A 20,824-nucleotide genomic window follows, 5' to 3' on the forward strand; every position below is an offset into this window, starting at 1 on the left:
AATGGATAAAAAATTAAAACTTGCAAACTAATTGTAACAGTTATGCATACAAACCTCTTAAGCTTATAACCTTTCCTTTTTATATCAGAAATAGTCGAACGTCCTACTCCGTATTTGTTGGCTAATTCTTTATTATATTTGCCTTTTTTTATTTCATCGATTATTTTTATTTTTTCTAATAAACACAAAGTTTTATGAGCACGTTTTTTATTATTCATTTTGCGACTGATCACTTGCAAAACTGATACACAATGACAAAATATGCATTCCCTCTTTCATTTATGAAAGCTATGCAGTTAAAAAGCGTTAAATTCCCGTTAATCATTTCATTCCATTGATTATATGAGCACATCATACAATTCGGATTGTAGAGGTGCAATTAATTCGGACTGCAGAATAGCCAGTAGTAAGAATATAACCCTTCGGATTACTGGATTTCCGGATTATAGAGTAGTCGGATTATCGAATTTCTACTGTATGTATTGTAACGAAGCTTTTTTCTGCCCCTGCTTCTTACAAGTATAAATTGCTGAGGTATACTCGCCGTGTCCAGGGTTCGTTACAATAAATTTGTAGATACTGCTCCTCTGCGAATCGTACTTTATTTCATTCAATTTATGTTAATATGTAAAATATAATACATATACATATATTAATCTATGTTACAGAATTGTCTTCTGCGTTGTACTGTCGTCGCCCGAGGACGACGCTGTCAGGGTAACGGTTCTGTGTGGCCCGTTAGGGCAATACCGTTTCCCGCTCTGTTGCGCTTCTGGGCGCTAGACGGCTTACTGCTCTGTACCGCGACGATCACACGCGGCTACTTCTGCCGGCGCTCGCGTTGGCTTCGCTGACACTATCCTCTGATGTACGTTGACGCTCCCGTGTAGCCTTCCTTGCGTACACGTTGACACTCCTCTGTTACGACGACTGCGCCCGGCTCTTTAAAATTGTCTCCTGCGTTGTACTGTCGTCGCCCGAGGACGACGCTGTCAGGGTAACGGTTCTGTGTGGTCCGTTAGGGCAATACCGTTTCCCACTCTGCTGCGTTCCTGGGTGCTAGACGACTGCTCTCTTCCGCGACGATCACGCTCAGCTTTTTCTGCCGGCGCTCGTGTAGGCTTCAATGACGGTGTCTTGCGGCGTACGCTACGCTGGAGAGGTCCTTTTAACCACTTTTGCCGCGTAAAGATCCCGGATCACGGAAGATGCGTAGTCTGATGCCAAGCGTGCGTACGCTGTCACAGTCCCGTGCTGACTCTCTGATCATCGGTCACCTAACTTCCCAGCAAGCCTGTGCTGCGTGCTAAAACATTCGCAACATGTTGCGTTGGGATGGCGTGTGTTGCTGGGACGGCGTATGTTGCTGGCAGTGGCGTGGTTTTACCGCTGCGTATGCATGCTTGTTGTTGTTCTATCTGCTTGTCTGATTTCTCCGTCTTCGTGGTTATCCCGCTGCATTATTTCGTAAATTTCTTATGTGTTCCTCGAATGTAGAGCCTATGACGATTATATCGTCAAGGTAGGCGAAGGCGTGTGGTTCCATCTCCGGGCCTATGACCTGGTCGAGTACTCTCTGGAACGTCGCTGGTGCCGAGTGTAAGCCGAATGGCATGACACGCCATTGAAATAGGCCACGCCCAGGTACGGTGAAGGCTGTATATGGGCGGCTGCCTCGCTCCAAAGGTATCTGCCAGTAGCCGTTCTTGAGGTCCAGACTACTAATGTACCTTGCTCTTCGTAACTTGTCAAGTATGTGTTGTATCCTAGGTAAGGGGTATGCGTCGGGTACAGATCGGGCGTTGAGTTGCCGATAATCCACGCATAAACGCCACTTACCGTTCTTCTTCCTGGCCAATACAATCGGCGCGCTGTGTGGGCTGTGAGACGGCTCGATACATCCCTTCGACAACAGCTCGTCGATCTCGTCGTTTATAATGGCCTGCATCGCTGGGTTCCTTGGAAAATATCGTTGCTTGATGGGCCGGTCGTCGGTCATAGTGATTTTGTGCTCCGCCACGGTCGTTACTCCACTCATGCTTTCGAATTTTCGAAGTTTCTCGTCCAGGAAGTCACGTATGCGAGCTGCTTCGTTTCGCTGGTTGGCGGTCGATGGAAGTCTCGGGTCGATTGACCCTCCTGCACTTAAGCTTACGTCTTCTTTTCCTCTTCATTCTGCGTTTTAGCGGGCGTGTGTCTGGTGTTGTAAGGGTCACGTTGCTTACGGCTTCTGATGACATGGTGCGGGAGGCAGTTGATTTCTGACCCTCCGATGCTTTCAGCACTACCTGATGACCTCCGCAGGATACTACAGCTCCCATGTTCCCCAGTGTATCCAATCCGAGTATGACGTCATCAATCGCTCCGGGCATCACGTGTAGCACTGCTTTTAGCGATGTCTGTCCGAGTTGAATGTTGGTCTCCACGGCGTCAAAGATCTTGCTCGTGGTGCCATCGGCCATTTGTATTTCAAGAGCTACGGTCACCTTCTTACCATTCCTGGTTGCGTTCATATGTTCTGCAACTCGTGGTGATACGAAACTTTTCGAGGCGCCAGTGTCAATGACGGCTTCCGCCGGTTCTCCGCCAAGCATGATTAAGGCGTATAGTCGGCCTCGTTCCTGATGCATAATTACTGGTGGTTCGGCGCTGAGTTCCGTGGGTCCGCCGCGCCTTGTCTTTGGCGAAACCCTTGGCCGTTTCCCTGTTGTTGACAACAATCTTTGGTTAGCACATCCGCTCAGCCACACTCCCTGCAAAATAACTTCTTGGGGTTACGACATCTCCTAGCATAGTTACCTTCCTGGCCACATCTCAAGCATATGTTTCCCGGCCTGAAGGCTCTGCTCGTAGATGGTTGCTGGTGATGCACATCTACCGTAGTGTTATGTTGTGGTGGACGTGGTACCGGCCTGCTTACATCTCTCACCTCGTGGTCACCTATGATGTGTCTCGTCATCTCGCGTCGTGGTGGTTCTATTCCTCGTCGTTGCCCTTCATATATCCCTTCGTACTCTTCTGCCAGTGTGATGAGTTCGGCCAGCGTCTGGAAATCTCGCCGCCGAATGTAGAGCAGATAATCGGTGTGACTATTCCGAAAAATCCTTTCCAGTCGCTCCTCCGGATTATACCCAGCGTGTCGCATTAAGTTCTGCATAGCCAGAACGTAGTCTTTATATTTTTCGCGCACGTGTTGTCTTCGTTGCCGTATGTTATCTTCGAGGCGTTCGAAGTAACGTGCTGGTAGGAAGAAGCGCAGAAAGTCCTTTTTGAAGGTTGTCCAACTCTCCCAATGTTCGTTATTGTTGCGATACCATTGGAGAGCGGTACCGCACAGTAATTCGGGCATGGTTCTCGGAAGGATGTCCACATTTATCATGTACACTTCGGAGAGCTCTTCTAATCTCTCAACGAACGCTAGTGGGTCTCGCCCACCGTCGTATTTCACGGACCACTTCCTTACCTGGTCGATGATGGGTGCGAATGTGACCATGTGGTTCTGTTGAAGTAACCTGTTTATTGGTGGTGGTTGCAACAGCGATGATTCTGCGAAAGTGCTCCCAGGCCCTCTGTCTTGGTCTGGTGGTTGTGTTGTCTTCTGATCGCCTTCGTCTCGTAAAGCGATCTCATTTGTTTTGTATGCAGCTTCCATCTTTGAAAATTTTCCCTCTATTTCGGGGTCTTCGTGCGCCTTGGCTGCCAGTATAGTTATGCGCTTACGAATCTCCCGCGTGGTGCCTAGTTGGTCAACTCCCAGACTCTGTGCGAAGGAGATTAGTTGCTCCTTGGACACGTTGTCTAACCACATGAGATCTGCCATTTCCGTGTTAAATGGCTTCCTGATGTTATACGATCCGCAGGGTCCCTGCTCGGGCGCCAATTGTAACGAAGCTTTTTTCTGCCCCTGCTTCTTACAAGTATAAATTGCTGAGGTATACTCGCCGTGTCCAGGGTTCGTTACAATAAATTTGTAGATACTGGGGCTCCTCTGCGAATCGTACTTTATTTCATTCAATTTATGTTAATATGTAAAATATAATACATATACATATATTAATCTATGTTACAGAATTGTCTTCTGCGTTGTACTGTCGTCGCCCGAGGACGACGCTGTCAGGGTAACGGTTCTGTGTGGCCCGTTGGGGCAATACCGTTTCCCGCTCTGGTGCGCTTCTGGGCGCTAGACTGCTTACTGCTCTGTACCGCGATGATCACACGCGGCTACTTCTGCCGGCGCTCGCGTTGGCTTCGCTGACACTATCCTCCGATGTACGTTGACGCTCCCGTGTAGCCTTCCTTGCGTACACGTTGACACTCCTCTGTTACGACGACTGCGCCCGGCTATTTCTGCCAGCGCTCCTGTAAACTTCGATGACGATGTCCTGGCTTATGTACTTGACGCTCGCGTGCTACGACGACTACGCGGCTACTTCTGCCGGCGCTCGTGTAGGCTTCGATGACGCTGTCCTGTGTACACGTTACGCACTCGCGTTACGACGACTACGTCCGGCTACGTTCTGCCGACGCTCGTGTAGGCTTCAATAACGCGATACCTGGTCGTTTACGCTCCTCTGCGACGCTGGAGAGGTCCTTTTAACCACTTTGCCGCGTAAAGATCCCGGATCACGGAAGACTGCGTTAGCTGTTAAAGGTTGAGTTGGTCATCGGATAAACTCACTAACCAAGCCGACGCGTTCGCGTAGGGACCAAGACTGACGGATAAACTCACTGCGTACGTGCGTGCGTACGCTGTCACAGTCCCGTGCTGACTCTCCGATCATCGGTCACCTCCCTGCCCAGCTAGCCTGTGCTGCGTGCTAAACCATTCGCAACATGTTGCGTTGGGATGGCGTGTGTTGCTTCGGCGTATGTTGCTCCAGTGGCGTGGTTTTACCGCTGCGTATGCATGCTTGTTGAAGATTGTCCTTTAACCACTGATTTCTCCGCGTAAAGATCCCGGATTTTGCGTGGCGGAAGATGCGTATGCGTTCTTGTTGTTGCTGCAAGCTGGTTTGCTCGCTTCTTGTACGCTGTCACAGGCGTTAAATCCCGTGCTTGACTCTCCGATGAATGGGCTCCGATCGGTGGCCATAGAATCGCACCTAACTTCCCAGGCAAGCCTTTGTGCTGCGTCGAAAACATTCGCAACATGTTGCGTCCAACAGCATCTTTGAAAAATACGGTCGTGATTTGCCACCAGCGTACGGCCACACCAAACAGTATTTTTCGCTGGCAGTGGCGATGGTTTTAACGCCTTTAGCTGTGGGGCTTCGTATGTCATGAAATAAGCCAGCAACTATTCCAGTTTGAAGTTCTATCTGCTTGTCTGATTTCTCCAAAATCTTTCGTGGTTATCCCGCTGCATTAGTTGCATGAACGTGTTTTTACCGCTGCGATATGCGTTCTTTTTTTTTTTTAAAAGTTGTTATAGATATCATCTGCATGTCTGGTTCTTCAATCTTCTTGTATTTCTAGAAGTGGCGTGGTTTTCCAGTTGTGTTGTAAACATTAGGGTGTGCCTTTATGGGTTGTGTGGGCTAAATTCTGTATAGATATTTAGTTCTCACAGTATATTAGGGAGTGTCATTCTGAGGCAACCTTTTTTTTCAACTGAAAAAACAGGCTAAAAACTTTCGAAAATGTGAAAAAGAAAGTCACTCAAAAGATGAGCTCTTAATATTAATATTAAGAGGTGCCTATTTCAAATTTTCTGTTTTCCATATAAATTACATGGAAAAAAAATCATTTTTTTGTGGTGGTTATTGTGCGGAGGTTATTATATGTGCACGCGATGGCTGCCAGTAGGGATGGTAAACTCGACTCCGATTCTACTCGAAAATCGAGTTTTCTCCTAAAATAATCGATTTTTCGGAATCGATCTTCAGTAGTCGAAGTCGCTTAAGAATCGATTCTTGACATTCGAAAAATCGATTATTTTACGAGAAAAAAAAGTATATAAAATACTCAATAGCACATAGCTAGAGTGCAGTGCAGTGGAGAAAACAACGAAAATAAGTACAAACATACATACGTATACGTATTTAAGTGACAAAAACCCCAAAACATACGGAAAAGCAGACAAGGATTACCAGCAACGTGGGAGGAGACTACAAATTCAACACGGAAAACATCAAAGACGAAAATAAAACCAAAAAAGAGAAACGACATAGAGAAAACGCATCCATACATAAGAATTGTCCAAAAACCCTTGGCGGAGAAAAAAGTGAGTCCTTTCCAATTTAATTTTTAATAAAAGTATTTATGCGTATATGTATGTTTAAAATACAGTTTGAGCTGTAATACGACATACAGTTAATTAAAAATAGCCAACTGTTCTATACAAAAACCGGTTAGACAGTTCGGTATATATGTACATATGTATGTATATAGGAAATAAATGAAAAATTTACGGTACCTGCCTATTGCTTATTTTGTGTTTGCAAACACCCTGTAATTTCCCAAAATCAAAAAAAAAAAAAAAAATTTTCAAAGTCAAGTATTATTACTTGCATGGTTTGGTGATACCCCTTGGGCTAAAAAAGCAACAAGCAGGATCGCCTATAATAAATAAGCAAAGGCGAGCAAAAAAAATACAGAATATGCAAATACATACATATGCTCACATATTGTAAGTAAAGGTACTCAACCCTACCAACCATGAGCGGGTAAAACACCAGATAATTAGCGGGTAACATGGTGGTAAACGTGGTGGTAAACATATAGAATGTTTCTTAAGCCTGGCAGATATTTTACCTACTCACGTACGTATACATGTGATCAGACATCTTTGTTGTGCTCATTCAGCAGTGTCATATAAAAAAGTATATCTGTCCTGCTCTAATATCCCCAATCGACGGCTGATGCAGGGTTGCATTTTCTTTTTTTAAATAGCTGATGCAGGGTTGCATTTTTTGATTCCTACTTTTAAAACTTCTTAAAATTTCAAACTGAACTTTTTAATTTTCAAAATTTTTATTTTATTTTATTTTTTAGATGTTTACAAAAACTTTATTACATATTATAAAAATAAAAATATATTTAATTTGAAAAATATTTAATATCTGAAAAAAGACTAAATAAGGAAAAGAATTTTTAAAACCTGAAAATAACAGAGTGGAATAATATTATAAAACACAAATTCCTGTAAATAAAATAAAGGTTATTCAAACCTGAAAATAAAAGAGTGGAAAAATATTATAAAAGACAAATACCTGAAAATAAAATAAAGATTATTAATACCTGATAATAAATAATAATTACATTGAAGAAAGATTAATTGTATAAAATGATAATAATGTCTGAAAAAAAGATTAATATTATCTGAAAGAATAAAATATATTAAATACAAATAGAATTCACTCTGAAAGCCAAGATTAATTAAATAAAAATAGTGATAAAATCTGAAAAGAAAGACTAAATAAATAAAAATCATAATTATCTGAAATAAAAGAATTATATTATCTGATTATTTAAAATATAAGGCAAACATTTGTTTTCACATATTATATTGGATTGTGCAGGCCGCCTTAAACGCATAAAATACATACTTATGTACATACATATGTAATTATTTTTGCGTATTATGTATGTTGAACTGCGCAATCCAATTTCAAACAACACACACTTTTTCTCACATACTTACTTAAGAATTTAAATTTGCTGCTTCTGATGATATTGCTGCAGCTGCTAATTCCAATGTTATAAAAACAAATGAAGTAATTATTTGCAAATTATTTAAAAAAAACATACACTTACCTTCTTGTTGTACGAGCCTCCTTTACGATAGTACGATCACGAATGACATGCGTCTTTCAATCGTTTTTTTATTACCCTTTTTATACTCTCGCAACAATGTTGCTAAGGAGAGTATTATAGTTTTGTTCACATAACGGTTGTTTGTAAGTCCTAAAACTAAAAGAGTCAGATATAGGGTTATATATACCAAAGTGATCAGGGTGACGAGTAGAGTTGATATCCTCTGTCTGTTCGTCCGTCTGTCCGTCCGTCCGTCCATCCGTGCAAGCTGTAACTTGAGTAAAATTGAGATATCATGATGAAACTTGGTACACGTATTCCTTGGCTCCATAAGAAAATTAAGTTCGAAGATGGGCAAAATCAACCAACTGCCACGCCCACAAAATGGCGGAAACCGAAAACTTATAAAGTGTCATAACTAAGCCATAAATAAAGATATTAAAGTGAAATTTGGCCAAAGGATCGCATTAGGAGGAGCATATTGGGACGTAATTTTTTTGGAAAAGTGGGCGTGGCCCCGCCCCTAACTAAGTTTTTGGTACGTATCTCGGAAACTACTAAAGCTATGTCAACCAAACTCTACAGAGTCGTTTTCTTCAGGCATTTCCATATACAGTTCAAAAATGGAAGAAATCGGATATTAACCACGCCCACCTCCCATACAAAGGTTATGTTGAAAATCACTAAAAGTGCGTTAACGGACTAACAAAAAACGTCAGAAACACTAAATTTTACGGAAGAAATTGCAGAAGGAAGCTGCACCCAGACTTTTTTGAAAAATTGAAAATGGGCGTGGCCTCGCCCACTTATGGACTAAAAACCATATCTCAGGAACTACTCTACCGATTTCAATGAAATTCGGTATATAATATTTTCTTAACACCCTGATGACATGTACGAAATATAGGTGAAATCGGTTCACAACCACGCCTTCTTCCAATATAACGCTATTTTGAATTCCATCTGATGCCTTCTCTGTATAATATATGCATTAGGAACCAATGATGATAGCGGAATAAAACTTTACACAAATACGGTATTTGAAAAATATGTAAATGACGGATAATGAAATCTCGATTATCACTTTATCATGCGAGAGTATAAAATGTTCGGTGACACCCGAACTTAGCCCTTCCTTACTTGTTGGGATTTTCTTCCTTACTTGTTGGGATTTTCTTTTGTCACTATTGACAATAATGTTTTCTCCTTCGCACTTATTCAAATAAATCAAGAGATGAAAGAAACTTTTTTTCATCGCATTTACCCGAAACTGTGCGTTGGTGTTAGTGTATAGAGAAAAAATGTGTGGTTGTATTGGAATATTTGTCACAAGCGGGTAGCCGTGGTTCGCAGGGAACTGTATAAAAGATACATACATACATAAAGTCCAACTATTCCAGCTTTGGAAGACAACATTTCCGAAGAAATTCGGGCTATTCCGGCCGAAATGCTCGAAAAAGTTGCCCAAAATTGGACTTTCCGAATACCACCCATCAACATTTAAAAAATTATCTTCAAAAAGTAAATGTCATGAACCAATCTAACGTTTCAAATAAAGAACCGATGAGATTTTGCAAATTTTATGCGTTTTTTTTTTAAAAAAAGTTATCAAGCTCTTAAAAAATCACCCGATATATAAAATATATTTATTACTCCGGTCAGCGAACTTTAAACAAACAAAAAAACGGAACAAAACGGAATCGAAATACAAGTACATGGAGGATATCTATACCAACATTGAAACATTGAAAAATTCAAATTAAACATCACATATTTAATATTGACATATTTACGAATATATAAAAAATTGTTTACTTATTTTCCGCGCATTTCGTTATATTGCATATGCATACGTATTACATACATACATATGTATGTACATATGTGACAAAAGACCACACTAACATAACTATATGCATATAAATATATACATACATACGTATATTTTGCGTTATTGTTATTTTCCTGCTCCTTACGTTCTTATCTCAAAAGATATACGTACTAAGGAATAATATACAAATTAATCGCGAGTATTTCGCAGATACGTTTTAATAATACACGGTAAGAAAAAAAAATATAATAATAATAATTATATACAAACATTTTTTGATTTTGACAATTTATGCGGTGAATACGTGTTCGCAAATTTATATTATATCATTCAATTAATTAATAATAAAAGTTTCAAACCTATTTTTCTTTTCATTTATATTTACACATTTGCTCATATTACCAATTTTTTAATTGTATTTCAGAGGAAAATATTTTCAAGCTCAAAGCTTACAATTTAATTCCATAAATGCAATCGGAAAAATCAAAAGAGGTTAAACCAACAACACCTCAATTATTAGAAATTTCGAAAATGGCTGATGATGATAAATCACAAAGCGCACCTGCAGAAGCTACACGCTCAAAGCAGGGTGTCAAACAAAAAAGAACCTAAGATAATTCAGTGTCAAGGTTCATAACTGAAAGTGACAGTTTTGTTAGATACTGCACAAGATTTACTGCTTCCCCGATTAATGATAACACTGAATCGGTTCTAAATTTAAAAATTCAAAGCATAGATAGCATAGGGGCACGCCTTCTGGCAGCATACGATACAGTACTAGATACTGACGATGCTGACCTCCCAGAAAACTTAAAAGCTTTGGCGTCAGCTAAATATGAAAACTGCCTCGAACAATATGAAATTACGAAGGCAATGATATTGGACTAAATAAGTTTATTAAGGCCATGTAGAGCCACTACAAAGAAAGAGTATTGGTAGGCAACCAAATAACAATTTTAATGAATTTACCAAAAATTCAACAAGAAACCAACCAAGAGTTTCAAAAGTTATACTCGACAGTGACTAATTGTTTATCTGTGTTAGAAACACAAAAGATTTCCACAGTATCGTGGGACCCTATCCTAGTAAATATTTGTGCAGCAACATGGCATCAAATGAAAGACTTCTTAACAACTCAGTACGAAATAGCTGAGCGAGTTGACAAAAAAATAGTCAAGACAAAATATAATCAAAATGAGTCGAATAAAAACTTTTTTAAACCCCAAGCCAGCAATAATACACAATATAATAGGCACGCTAATAGAAGCCAAACATTTGTGACAAATTAAACAAATCATTGGCAATCATTATGTGAAATATGTAAAGGAGGTCACAATATAAGATCTTGCGAGAAGTTTAAAAATTGTCTGTTTCAGATAGGAACAATCTTGTCCGACAACATAAACTTTGCATAAACTGTCTGTCCAATTCTCACGGGACAAAAGACTGTGAAAGCAAATTTAATTGTGTGTACTGTCAACGAAGACATCACTCATTGCTTCATATTACAAATTTCCAAAATATGAAGCAAAATCAATTCCATAAAACCACCGGGTTAGTCACTACAACCAAAAGTGATAATCCCGAAAAAAGGGAAGAACAACCATGCTGCTCTAAAGCAGCAAAAATTCAAGCTCTTCATTCAGAGAATGAAGCAAAATTCTTTTACCTACTGCGGTCATCGCTATTGAACATAGAGGAGAATTATTCAAATTAAGAGCATTAACAGATCAAGGTTCTCAAAGATCCTTTATATCATCTAAAGCTCAAAATCGGCTAAAATTGCCTGTCAAAAATTCAAATTTCCAAATTTTAGGAATGGTCGGAAGAATTATACAAAATTCAAACAAAATTTGCCCAATCACTATAGTCTCCCCAAACGCGGATATAAGAATAGATGAACAAGCCATCGTTCTGCCGCAACTCACAAATTTACTTCCAAGCTGTGAAGTAAATAAAAAGCAATGGGATAATTGCTCATATCTCAAATTAGCAGATCCCAACTGCCATACCCCATCACAAATTGATTTATTATTAGGTAGCGACTTAATACCTCAAATAATTCTTGAAGGTATAGAAAAAATATCCAATAAATTGTTAGCCCAAAATACAATCTTTGGGTGGATATTAAGTGGCCAAGTCACAGAGAAAATTAATTCTTTTACAACTGAAGTTGAAAATATTTCAAACGAATATTTAAATGATGAACTCAAAAAATTCTGGGAAGTAGAAGAATTACCTCAGACTACTCAACTTTCAGAAGAAGATCAGGCATGCGAAGCCTATTACAAGTCCACAACAACAAGAAACGAACATGGTCGTTATGTTGTGCGACTACCATTCAAACCAACTTTTCCTGAAACCATAGCTCTAGGCCACTCTAGAATATCAGCAGTCCAGCAATTTCTAAGCCTGGAAAAAAGCCTGTTGAAAAAAAGTGAGCTTAAATCAGGATATGATAATGTGATGAACGAATATCTAGACCTCAATTATATGGAAAAAGCTGTACCATATGAAAAAGTATCTAAAGGTAGATATTTATCGTTTTACCTGCCACATCACGGGGTAATATGACCTGAAAAACTCACAACAAAAGTACGAGTGGTTTTCAATGCTTCAAAGTGTACGAGCTCAGGCAAATCACTCAACGACGTACTATATACTGGCCCAACCTTATAACCTGACCTCATGCTGTTAATATTAAATTGGCGCATGTTTAAATACGTTTTTAATGGGGATGTAGAGTAAATGTACAGACAAATTCTAGTATATAAAGATTACCAAGATTTCCAGCGTATAGTCTTCCGCAAATCGAATAATAGTCCAATCAGCGACTACAAACTTAAAACCGTCACCTTTGGCATCAATTGCGCACCCTATTTGGCGACCAGGACACTGCATGAAGTGGCAAAAACGTGTGAAACAAATTTGCCCTTAGCAACTTCTGTGTTACAAACACAAACATACGTGGATGACATTCTATCAAGTAGCCACAATCTGTCCTTAGCGTGCGAATCACTATCTCAAGTGATCAAAGCACTAAATTCAGCAGGACTCCCCTTAAAGAAAATTACATCAAATCATCCCGAAATAATAAAAAACATAAATAAGGAAGACTTATTAGATACAAATTTCAACAAAAACCTTAGGGATTCAATGGAATGCGAGAACAGATCAATTCTCATATACAATTGAGTCAATATTTGCAATGTCCGCCATAACCAAACGCCAAATACTTTCCTTGGTGGCAAAACTTTTCGACCCCGCAGGATGGCTTTCGCCAATAATGATTCAAGCAAAAATCCTCATTCAATAATTGTGGCAAGATGGCACTGAATGGGATGAACAGGTAAAGCCTGTACGTTTAACAAAATGGGTACAATTTGCTAACAATTTGCAGACTATATCAGAAATTCGAATCCCTCGATGGGTAAATTTCACCCCTAACATTAATACAGAATTACATGGTTTCTGTGATGCCTCTAAAAAGGCTTATTGCGCAACAGTTTACGTACGCACACAATACGATAGCAAAATATCTGCACACCTCTTGGTAGCGAAAGCCAAAGTTGCACCTTTGAAGACACTCAGTCTGCCACGGCTTGAACTGAATGGTGCTCTTCTGTTAGCAAAATTAATTTCAATAGTTCAAACAAATCTGAAATTTACCGATCACAAAACGTATCTTTGGTCAGACTCAGAAATAGTTTTAGCGTGGTTAGAAATACCCCCCTATTGCTGGAAGACCTATGTATCCAACCGAATATCCCAAATTTTAGACTTAGTTGGCCCAGCAAAATGGCAACATGTTGCAAGTGCAGATAACCCAGCGGATCTTGGGACAAGAGGTTGCAAGCCACTGCACCTCACCAGCACTACACTCTGGTGGAATGGTCCAACATGGCTAACAGAATCACAAGAATTCTGGCTAAAGTCTCCCGCTCGTAATATAATACCGCCGGAAAATCGGAAAATTGAAAATTTTCATATCATTCCAGAAGAGGATGATATTCTCCACCGATTTTCTTCATTTCCTAGAGCACTAAGAGTTGTCGCTTACATGCGCAAATTCACCCAAAGACTTAAACAAAAAATGAAAGGGGTACCAAATGATCCTTGCGTACAACTAACGCATTCCGACACATACACCCAAAACCGCTATTTCAGTCGAGAGAAATCAAAGTTGCTTGAAAAGCGACCTCTCGAAAAGGGAAGCTCACTTCTCGTCCTAAACCCATTCTTGGACACTAAGGGATTAATAAGGGCAAATGGAAGATTAGCGAACTCCAGCCTTAGTTATAACGAACGACATCCCATTATTATACCTGAGAAATCTCGTTTTACTCATTTATTCTTAATATATCTTCACCAGCTTACACTACATGGTGAGCATCGCTTGATGCAGCAAATGGTCCGACAAGAATTTTATATGCCGCTACTAAAGCCACAACTTAAAAAGACGATTTTTATGTGTAAACAATGTACCTTGTACAAACATAAAATGCGTACGCAGATCATGGCAGCTTTACCACCTGAACGCTGCAATTATGCTCTACCTTTTACTATTACTGGGGTTGATTTTGCTGGACCTTTCCAGATAAAGGCCTCGATGTTAAGGTCTTCTTCATTTAGAAAAGGGTATGTGGCTGTTTTTGTATGTTTTACGACAAAGGCAGTACACCTCGAGCTTTGTTCAGATCTGACAACTGCGGCTTTCCTCGCAGCATTTGCACGCTTTGTCGGACGACGCGGATTTCCATCAAAGATTATGAGCGACAATGGAAAAAACTTTATCGGAAATAAACTTTATGAAAGAAGTATCCCCTGATATTGTTAAAAAATATGCACCCCAAGGGATCGATTGGCAGTTTATACCTCCATGTTCTCCACACATTGGTGGGCTTTGGGAATCAGCAGTAAAAAGCTTTAAGTCCCATTTAAAGAAAACGGCTGGTAATCATAAATTCAATTATGAGGAGTTTACTACACTACTCACTCGTATCGAAGCCGTATTAAATTCAAGACCTATATCACCACTCTCGCAAGATCCCTCCGATTTCACAGCTCTTACACCTGGACACTTCCTCCGAGAAGCTCCTCTTCTCGCCATACCTGAGACAGTAGGACACTCACTCAGTTTAATAAATCGATGGGAAAGAATCAAGATTCTCCATCATGAATTCAGCCACAGATGGAAGGAGGACTATCTTAAAGATCTCCATAGGGGATATCGATGGAAAACGATCCAGAAGGAACCCAGTACAGGCGAATGCGTCATTATACAGGACGAATGCCTTCCCCCAACCGAATGGCGACTAGGTCGCATTGAAACGGTACATCAGGGACGAGATGGTCATATAAGAGTAGTAGATGTACGAACACAAACTGGCCTACTAACTCGACCACTAGTGAAATTGTGTTTTCTTCCAAATACCGAAGAACCGATCACCGAAAACAAGCGAACGCACACGGATGCATAAAATCAAACAATAATTAATTAAAAATACACCGTTTTACAATCCGTACGAACAAACCAAAAACATAATGAACGCGATTAATAATAAACAATAAAATCCATATATAAATAATATATAATACATATACATAAAAATGTCATATAAAGACATAAATACATACATCTATATATATATAGTACACATATACACATAATGAAAATGGACGTAGAAGAAACCCGCAATAACCCCCAGTCGGTGAGGTCCGCAACTAATGCAAATGCAGCATCCGCTGCACCCATCGCCGCACCAAGGAGGCAACAAGGCATAAGCCCGCCCAGCCAATCATCCGGTCAACCAGTGAGGGAAGCGGGCGAGGAGCAGTTGGAGGAGTATGTACCGCCTCGATGCAGCCTATGCCATCGACCCCATGCCTTAAAAAAGTGCACAATTTTCAAGACGATGACGCTCCCTCAGCGCCAACAGATCGTTAGAGCCCACGGCCACTGCATTTCATGCTTGGCAGACACGCACGCTACGTTGGAGTGCATGTCCGACGGGTCGTGTCAGTACTGCCACCGACCGCATCATACACTTTTTCACCGCTTTCCTCGACGCTCGGTTCAGTCAACGCACGCCAGTCATCGGCATGGTCAACAGCGGCACCATCAGCATGGGCATCACGTTCAACGCCGACGAGCCCATCGCTCTACGCACTCCCGAGGTGCACGTTCGCAGACACCACCACATCATCATCAACGTAACCAACGAAAGGCGACGGGTTTCAGCGCTGTAGTGAGCACCCTCCAGAAACTGCAGCGACTTCTAGGCAATTAATTCGCCCAGGGGGGCCGGGATGTTTATGCGACTTCATGGCATCTCGCCCCTCCACACAACATAGCATTCATCACACAACTCACACTCATCACACAACATAACATTCATCACAAAACTCACACTCATCACACAACACAATATTCGGCACACAACCTACATCATCATACACGCAACCCCACGCAACAAACCAACCACACTACACACACACCACACGTTATCGTTTTCACCACCTAACCGATCAAAAAGGATTGGTTAGATGGGGGTGGAACACAATTCGCTTTTTACGCCCGTATCGAGGACACACGTCTCGCTAGTTCGTCCACCATCGATCCACCAATTTTGGATATCACAAAGTTCTACTCCAACATTGGAGTCCCCATCCGGTCGCGTGTGTGTGTGCAGAAGCAGCAACAGTTAAAGTGAACAGTGTCCAAGGAACCATAATTAATCAGACATCTACATTTGTACTAAAAATACTGAAATATAAATAATTATATTTAAAATTGTATCCAAAATACTGAAGTCTCGCCCGCAAGGGGAAATACATACAATTATAAATCGATCAATTTTTTATAGATCTTTAATTTAACCAAACCCACAAAGGGATACATAATCCAAGGGTAAGTATTCCCCCCAAACTAAGTGCATCGAACATTACTAATATTCGTATATTTTAAATTTTAACCACACACTTCCTTATTGCGGCATTTTCGCTAAACTATACAAAATACTAAATTAAACACTTTGAAAATGCATATGTATATAAATGTTAAAATGCAAAATCATTAATATACATATCACATAACAATTTACTTTACCAAAAGACACAAACTTCAATGAAATTTCATTTTACACTGATTTTGTCAGTTAATTATAGCGGTTTATTTCTGTCATCTCGCTTTTTCTGATATCAGCTGCTCAAAATTTCCTGATCTCCATTGCTACCAACCCAATCAGGCAATGCATTTGAGAGCAAAAAGAGAGCTAATAAGAGAGTTTCGTATCATTTTATCTATGGCAAAGGAAAGCAAATTGCAAGGTTAGAATGTACCAAGCAAAACTAAGTAATATACAGTCGAAACTCTCTATAACAAATTCCAAGGGACTGGATATTTACTTAGCTATAAAGAAAAATCGCTATATAGAAAAGACAAAAATGTTGTTCTTTTTAACATTTGTTATTTCTAGTAGTCAGTTATTTTAATTTTCTAATACATTTAATGAAGTAAACACAGTATTTGGCATTGGTTTTCATTTCCTTGAAATGATGAAGATGAAGAAAGTTGTCCATCTGAATCTGTTAAAAGAGAAATAATAATGCACATCAGAAAATTATTAGCCACGGATTTTTTATAATCGTTTCTTTACCTGAGATAGCTGGTGCTCCAAAACTTCCTTGAGCACTTTCGATGATATTTTCGTCGGAAGGGTTGTCTGTGGTAATGACATCACAGTCAACATTGTTGTAGTATTTAAATGTTGCATTAATATTAGCAACTCTTTCAAATGAAGACTCTAAAAAGGCGAAGTGGGATAGTAGAAGATAGTTTTCTTCGTGCCAAGGCATACTGTTGTTCGTTGTGGTGCCAACTTTTACAAATCCTGCTTTTCTAAAACAGTTTACAATTGTCTCGGATTTTTCTTTAACATCCCACATTTTACTTAAGTTTCTTACGGCATCCAGCAAATTTGTGCGCGTGGGAGGTTTTTTCTCCTCCATTTGTGACAAATATTTGTCAAAATGCGTTTTAATGTTACAAATTATGCTCTGATCCATTGGCTGAAGTAACGAAGTCACGTTGAGTGGGAAATAAGCAATTTCAATATTTTTCAATTGGTCCTTTACATCCCTAGAGTGCGCAGCGCAGTTGTCAACAAAAGCAAATCATTTCTTTATTGAGAAGCAAACTTTCTGTCCAATTTCAAAAGCCATTTCAAGAAAATCATGTTTGTCATCGATGCTTTCTTATTAAATTCATAATGCACGTCCGGAGATTTGATTTCTTTGAAGCATCTCGGATTTTTGGCCTTTCATATAAAAAGCAATTTAACTTTCTCCAAACCGGTCATATTGCAGGCCACCATAAAAGTAATCCTCTCTTTCCTCTTTTTCCCCCCAAAGCACTTCTCATTTTTAAACGCCATCGTTTATTTGGTAAGCACTTAAAAAACAAACCCGTCTCACAGGCGTTAAAGATGTCGATTTCGTCATATTTTTCTAACAATTTTGGCAAGACCTTCGTTACCCATTCATCTGGAGTTTGAATGTTTTTTTTTTTTTTGAACAATCCCGGAACGATTTTTAAATTTTTCAAGCCAGCCTATACTTGGTTCAAATTCTCCGTGGCCCAATGCTTCAACGAATTGTTTTGCTTTTTCTCTCAGTATTAATGAAGATAGAGGAAGATTCCTACCATATGCCGCGTATACCCATTTCGGCATTGCTTCGTCAATATCTTCAAAGGTACAAGTTCGAAGCTTCCTGCGTTTAATACATTAATATTAATATTTTTTGAAACTTTTTCTTTTTCAACTTCTTTTATGATCAATGTTTTTTTCCGCAGTAATACTTATGCGCGGCTGCTTACTATAGCGATATGCAAAGGCAAATTGATAGCGACTGCAAGAAATATGAGAGATGGTAAAGATTTCAGTTGGCACTTGCACATTTCGGTGGTTCCCCGAAATACACTTTCAATTTTATGGAAAATAAACGGTTCAAAGCATCAGTCTCTGCTTGTGAGTTGTGAAAGCAACAAAGTATACACAGAGCAAGAATAACAACACCAATAACACACAACAAAGCGACGTCGATTTCTTTTTTGTGCGCGTGCATTCGGTTTTGCCTATCGCTGATGTATGTGTGTAAATAAAAACGAAAAATTATTTGAATAAATTCGTTATATGGAGATTGAAAACGGTTTAATCTTGAAGTTACGGTCGTTATATGGAAATATTCACTATAGGGAAATTCGTTATATGGAGATTATTTTACACTCAAAGTAGACTCAAAACGCAGTATTCCTATAATTGCTTCGTAATAAAGAAAACTTCGTTATATAGGAGTTCGTTATAGAGAGTTTCGACTGTAATAGGCACAAACAGTTTTCACATAGTGCCCCTAAATATTAAAATTTTTGTCGAATAATAACAAGATTTACTACTCTTACCAACTGAAGAGCTCAAAAGGCCTAGTAGTTTACATAAAAGGTATAGTCTTCCATAGACTCTAATGATGTTAAAGAAGCAAGAAAAAAGGTGGTTTTAGTGTTAAATCAGTGGTAAACATTTTTAACAGGAACAAAGTCGCACAATCAATGTTCAAAATTGAATTGATGCCAAATTCTAGCCAACTTATGAAAAATTAAACACATCCCATTTAAAACCTTTAATATCTGCTCTATGGCAGAATTATCGTTGAGGACCCACTCAAAAGAAATGGTCTAGTACAATGCACAAACTATCAAGAGTATGGACATACGAAATCTTATTGTATCCTTCCAGTGGGTGAAATGCTAACGAAGTGTACTAACATAATTTGAAGCTTATTATATTTCTGGATGAAAATAATATAGATGTTATGCTTTTGTCAGAAACCCTACGAATATAAACAATTTCTTTATAACGCGATTTAGAATCTATGTTACAAATCACCCAGATGAAAAGGCACATGGTATAACAGCAGTGTTGGTTAGAAACCGAATAAATCACCACGCATTAGAATCTCATGCTACAGCGCAGTTACAAGCTACAACAATATCTATGAACAAGCAAGGAAGGGCTAAGTTCGGGTGTCACCGAACATTTTATACTCTCGCATGATAAAGTGATAATCGGGATTTCATTATCCGTCATTTACATATTTTTTAAATACCGTATTTGTGTAAAGTTTTATTCCGCTATCATCATTTGTTCCTAATGTGTATATTATACAGAGAAGGCATCAGATGGAATTCAAAATAGCGTTATATTGGAAAAAGGCGTGGTTGTGAACCGATTTCACCCATATTTCGAGCATGTCATCAGGGTATTAAGAAAATATTATATACCGAATTTCATTGAAATCGGTATAGTAGTTCCCGAGATATGGTTTTTGGTCCATAAGTGGGCGAGGCCACGCCCATTTTCAATTTTAAAAAAAAGTTTGGATGCAACTTCCATCTGCCATTTCTCCCGTAAAATTTAGTGTTTCTAACGTTTTTTGTTTGTCGGTTAACGCACTTTTAGTGATTTTCAACATAACCTTTGTATGGGAGGTGGGCGTGGTTATTATCCGATTTCTTCCATTTTTGAACTGTATATGGAAATGCCTGAAGGAAACGACTCCATAGAGTTTGGTTGACATAGCTATGGTAGTTTCCGAGATATGTACAAAAAAACTTAGTAGGGGCGGGGCCACGCCCACTTTTCCAAAAACATTACGTCCAAATATGCCCCTTCCTATTGCGATCCTTTGTGTCAAATTTCACTTTAATATCTTTATTTATGGCTTAGTTATGACACTTTATAGGTTTTCGGTTTCCGCCATTTTGTGGGCGTGGCAGTTGGACGATTTTGCCCATCTTCGAACTTAACCTTCTTATGGAACCAAGAAATACGTGTACCAAGTTTTATCATAATATCTAAATTTTTACTCAAGTTACAGCTTGCACGGACGGACGGACAGACGGACGGACGAACAGACGGACGGACGGACAGACAGACATCCGGATTTCAACTCTACTAGTCACCCTGATCACTTTGGTATATATAACCCTATATCTGACTCTTTTAGTTTTAGGACTTACAAACAACCGTTATGTGAACAAAACTATAATACTCTCCTTAGCAACTTTGTTGCGAGAGTATAAAAATCGCTGTGGGGACTTAAAACTGACGGCTAAAGACTGTTCACCTCAGTTTAAAATTACAGGCATCCAATTTACAGAGCTTTTTGATTCGCTTGATG

General features: G+C 39.4%; 1 protein-coding gene across 1 annotated transcript; it reads right to left on the bottom strand.

Moving 5' to 3' along the window:
• Window positions 1–17,044: 17,044 nt before the first annotated feature.
• Window positions 17,045–18,481, bottom strand: LOC126764505 (uncharacterized). Its single transcript, XM_050482212.1, has 2 exons — window positions 17,245–18,481; window positions 17,045–17,173 (listed from the first exon to the last, which is right to left on the bottom strand). The coding sequence occupies exons 1-2, from the start codon at window positions 17,651–17,653 to the stop codon at window positions 17,094–17,096; spliced, it is 489 nt and encodes a 162-aa protein (XP_050338169.1). The 5' UTR covers window positions 17,654–18,481; the 3' UTR covers window positions 17,045–17,093.
• Between the last annotated feature and the right edge of the window lie 2,343 nt (window positions 18,482–20,824).

This window comes from Bactrocera neohumeralis, unplaced genomic scaffold, assembly GCF_024586455.1.
Source record: "Bactrocera neohumeralis isolate Rockhampton unplaced genomic scaffold, APGP_CSIRO_Bneo_wtdbg2-racon-allhic-juicebox.fasta_v2 cluster09, whole genome shotgun sequence".
NCBI lineage: Eukaryota > Metazoa > Arthropoda > Insecta > Diptera > Tephritidae > Bactrocera > Bactrocera neohumeralis.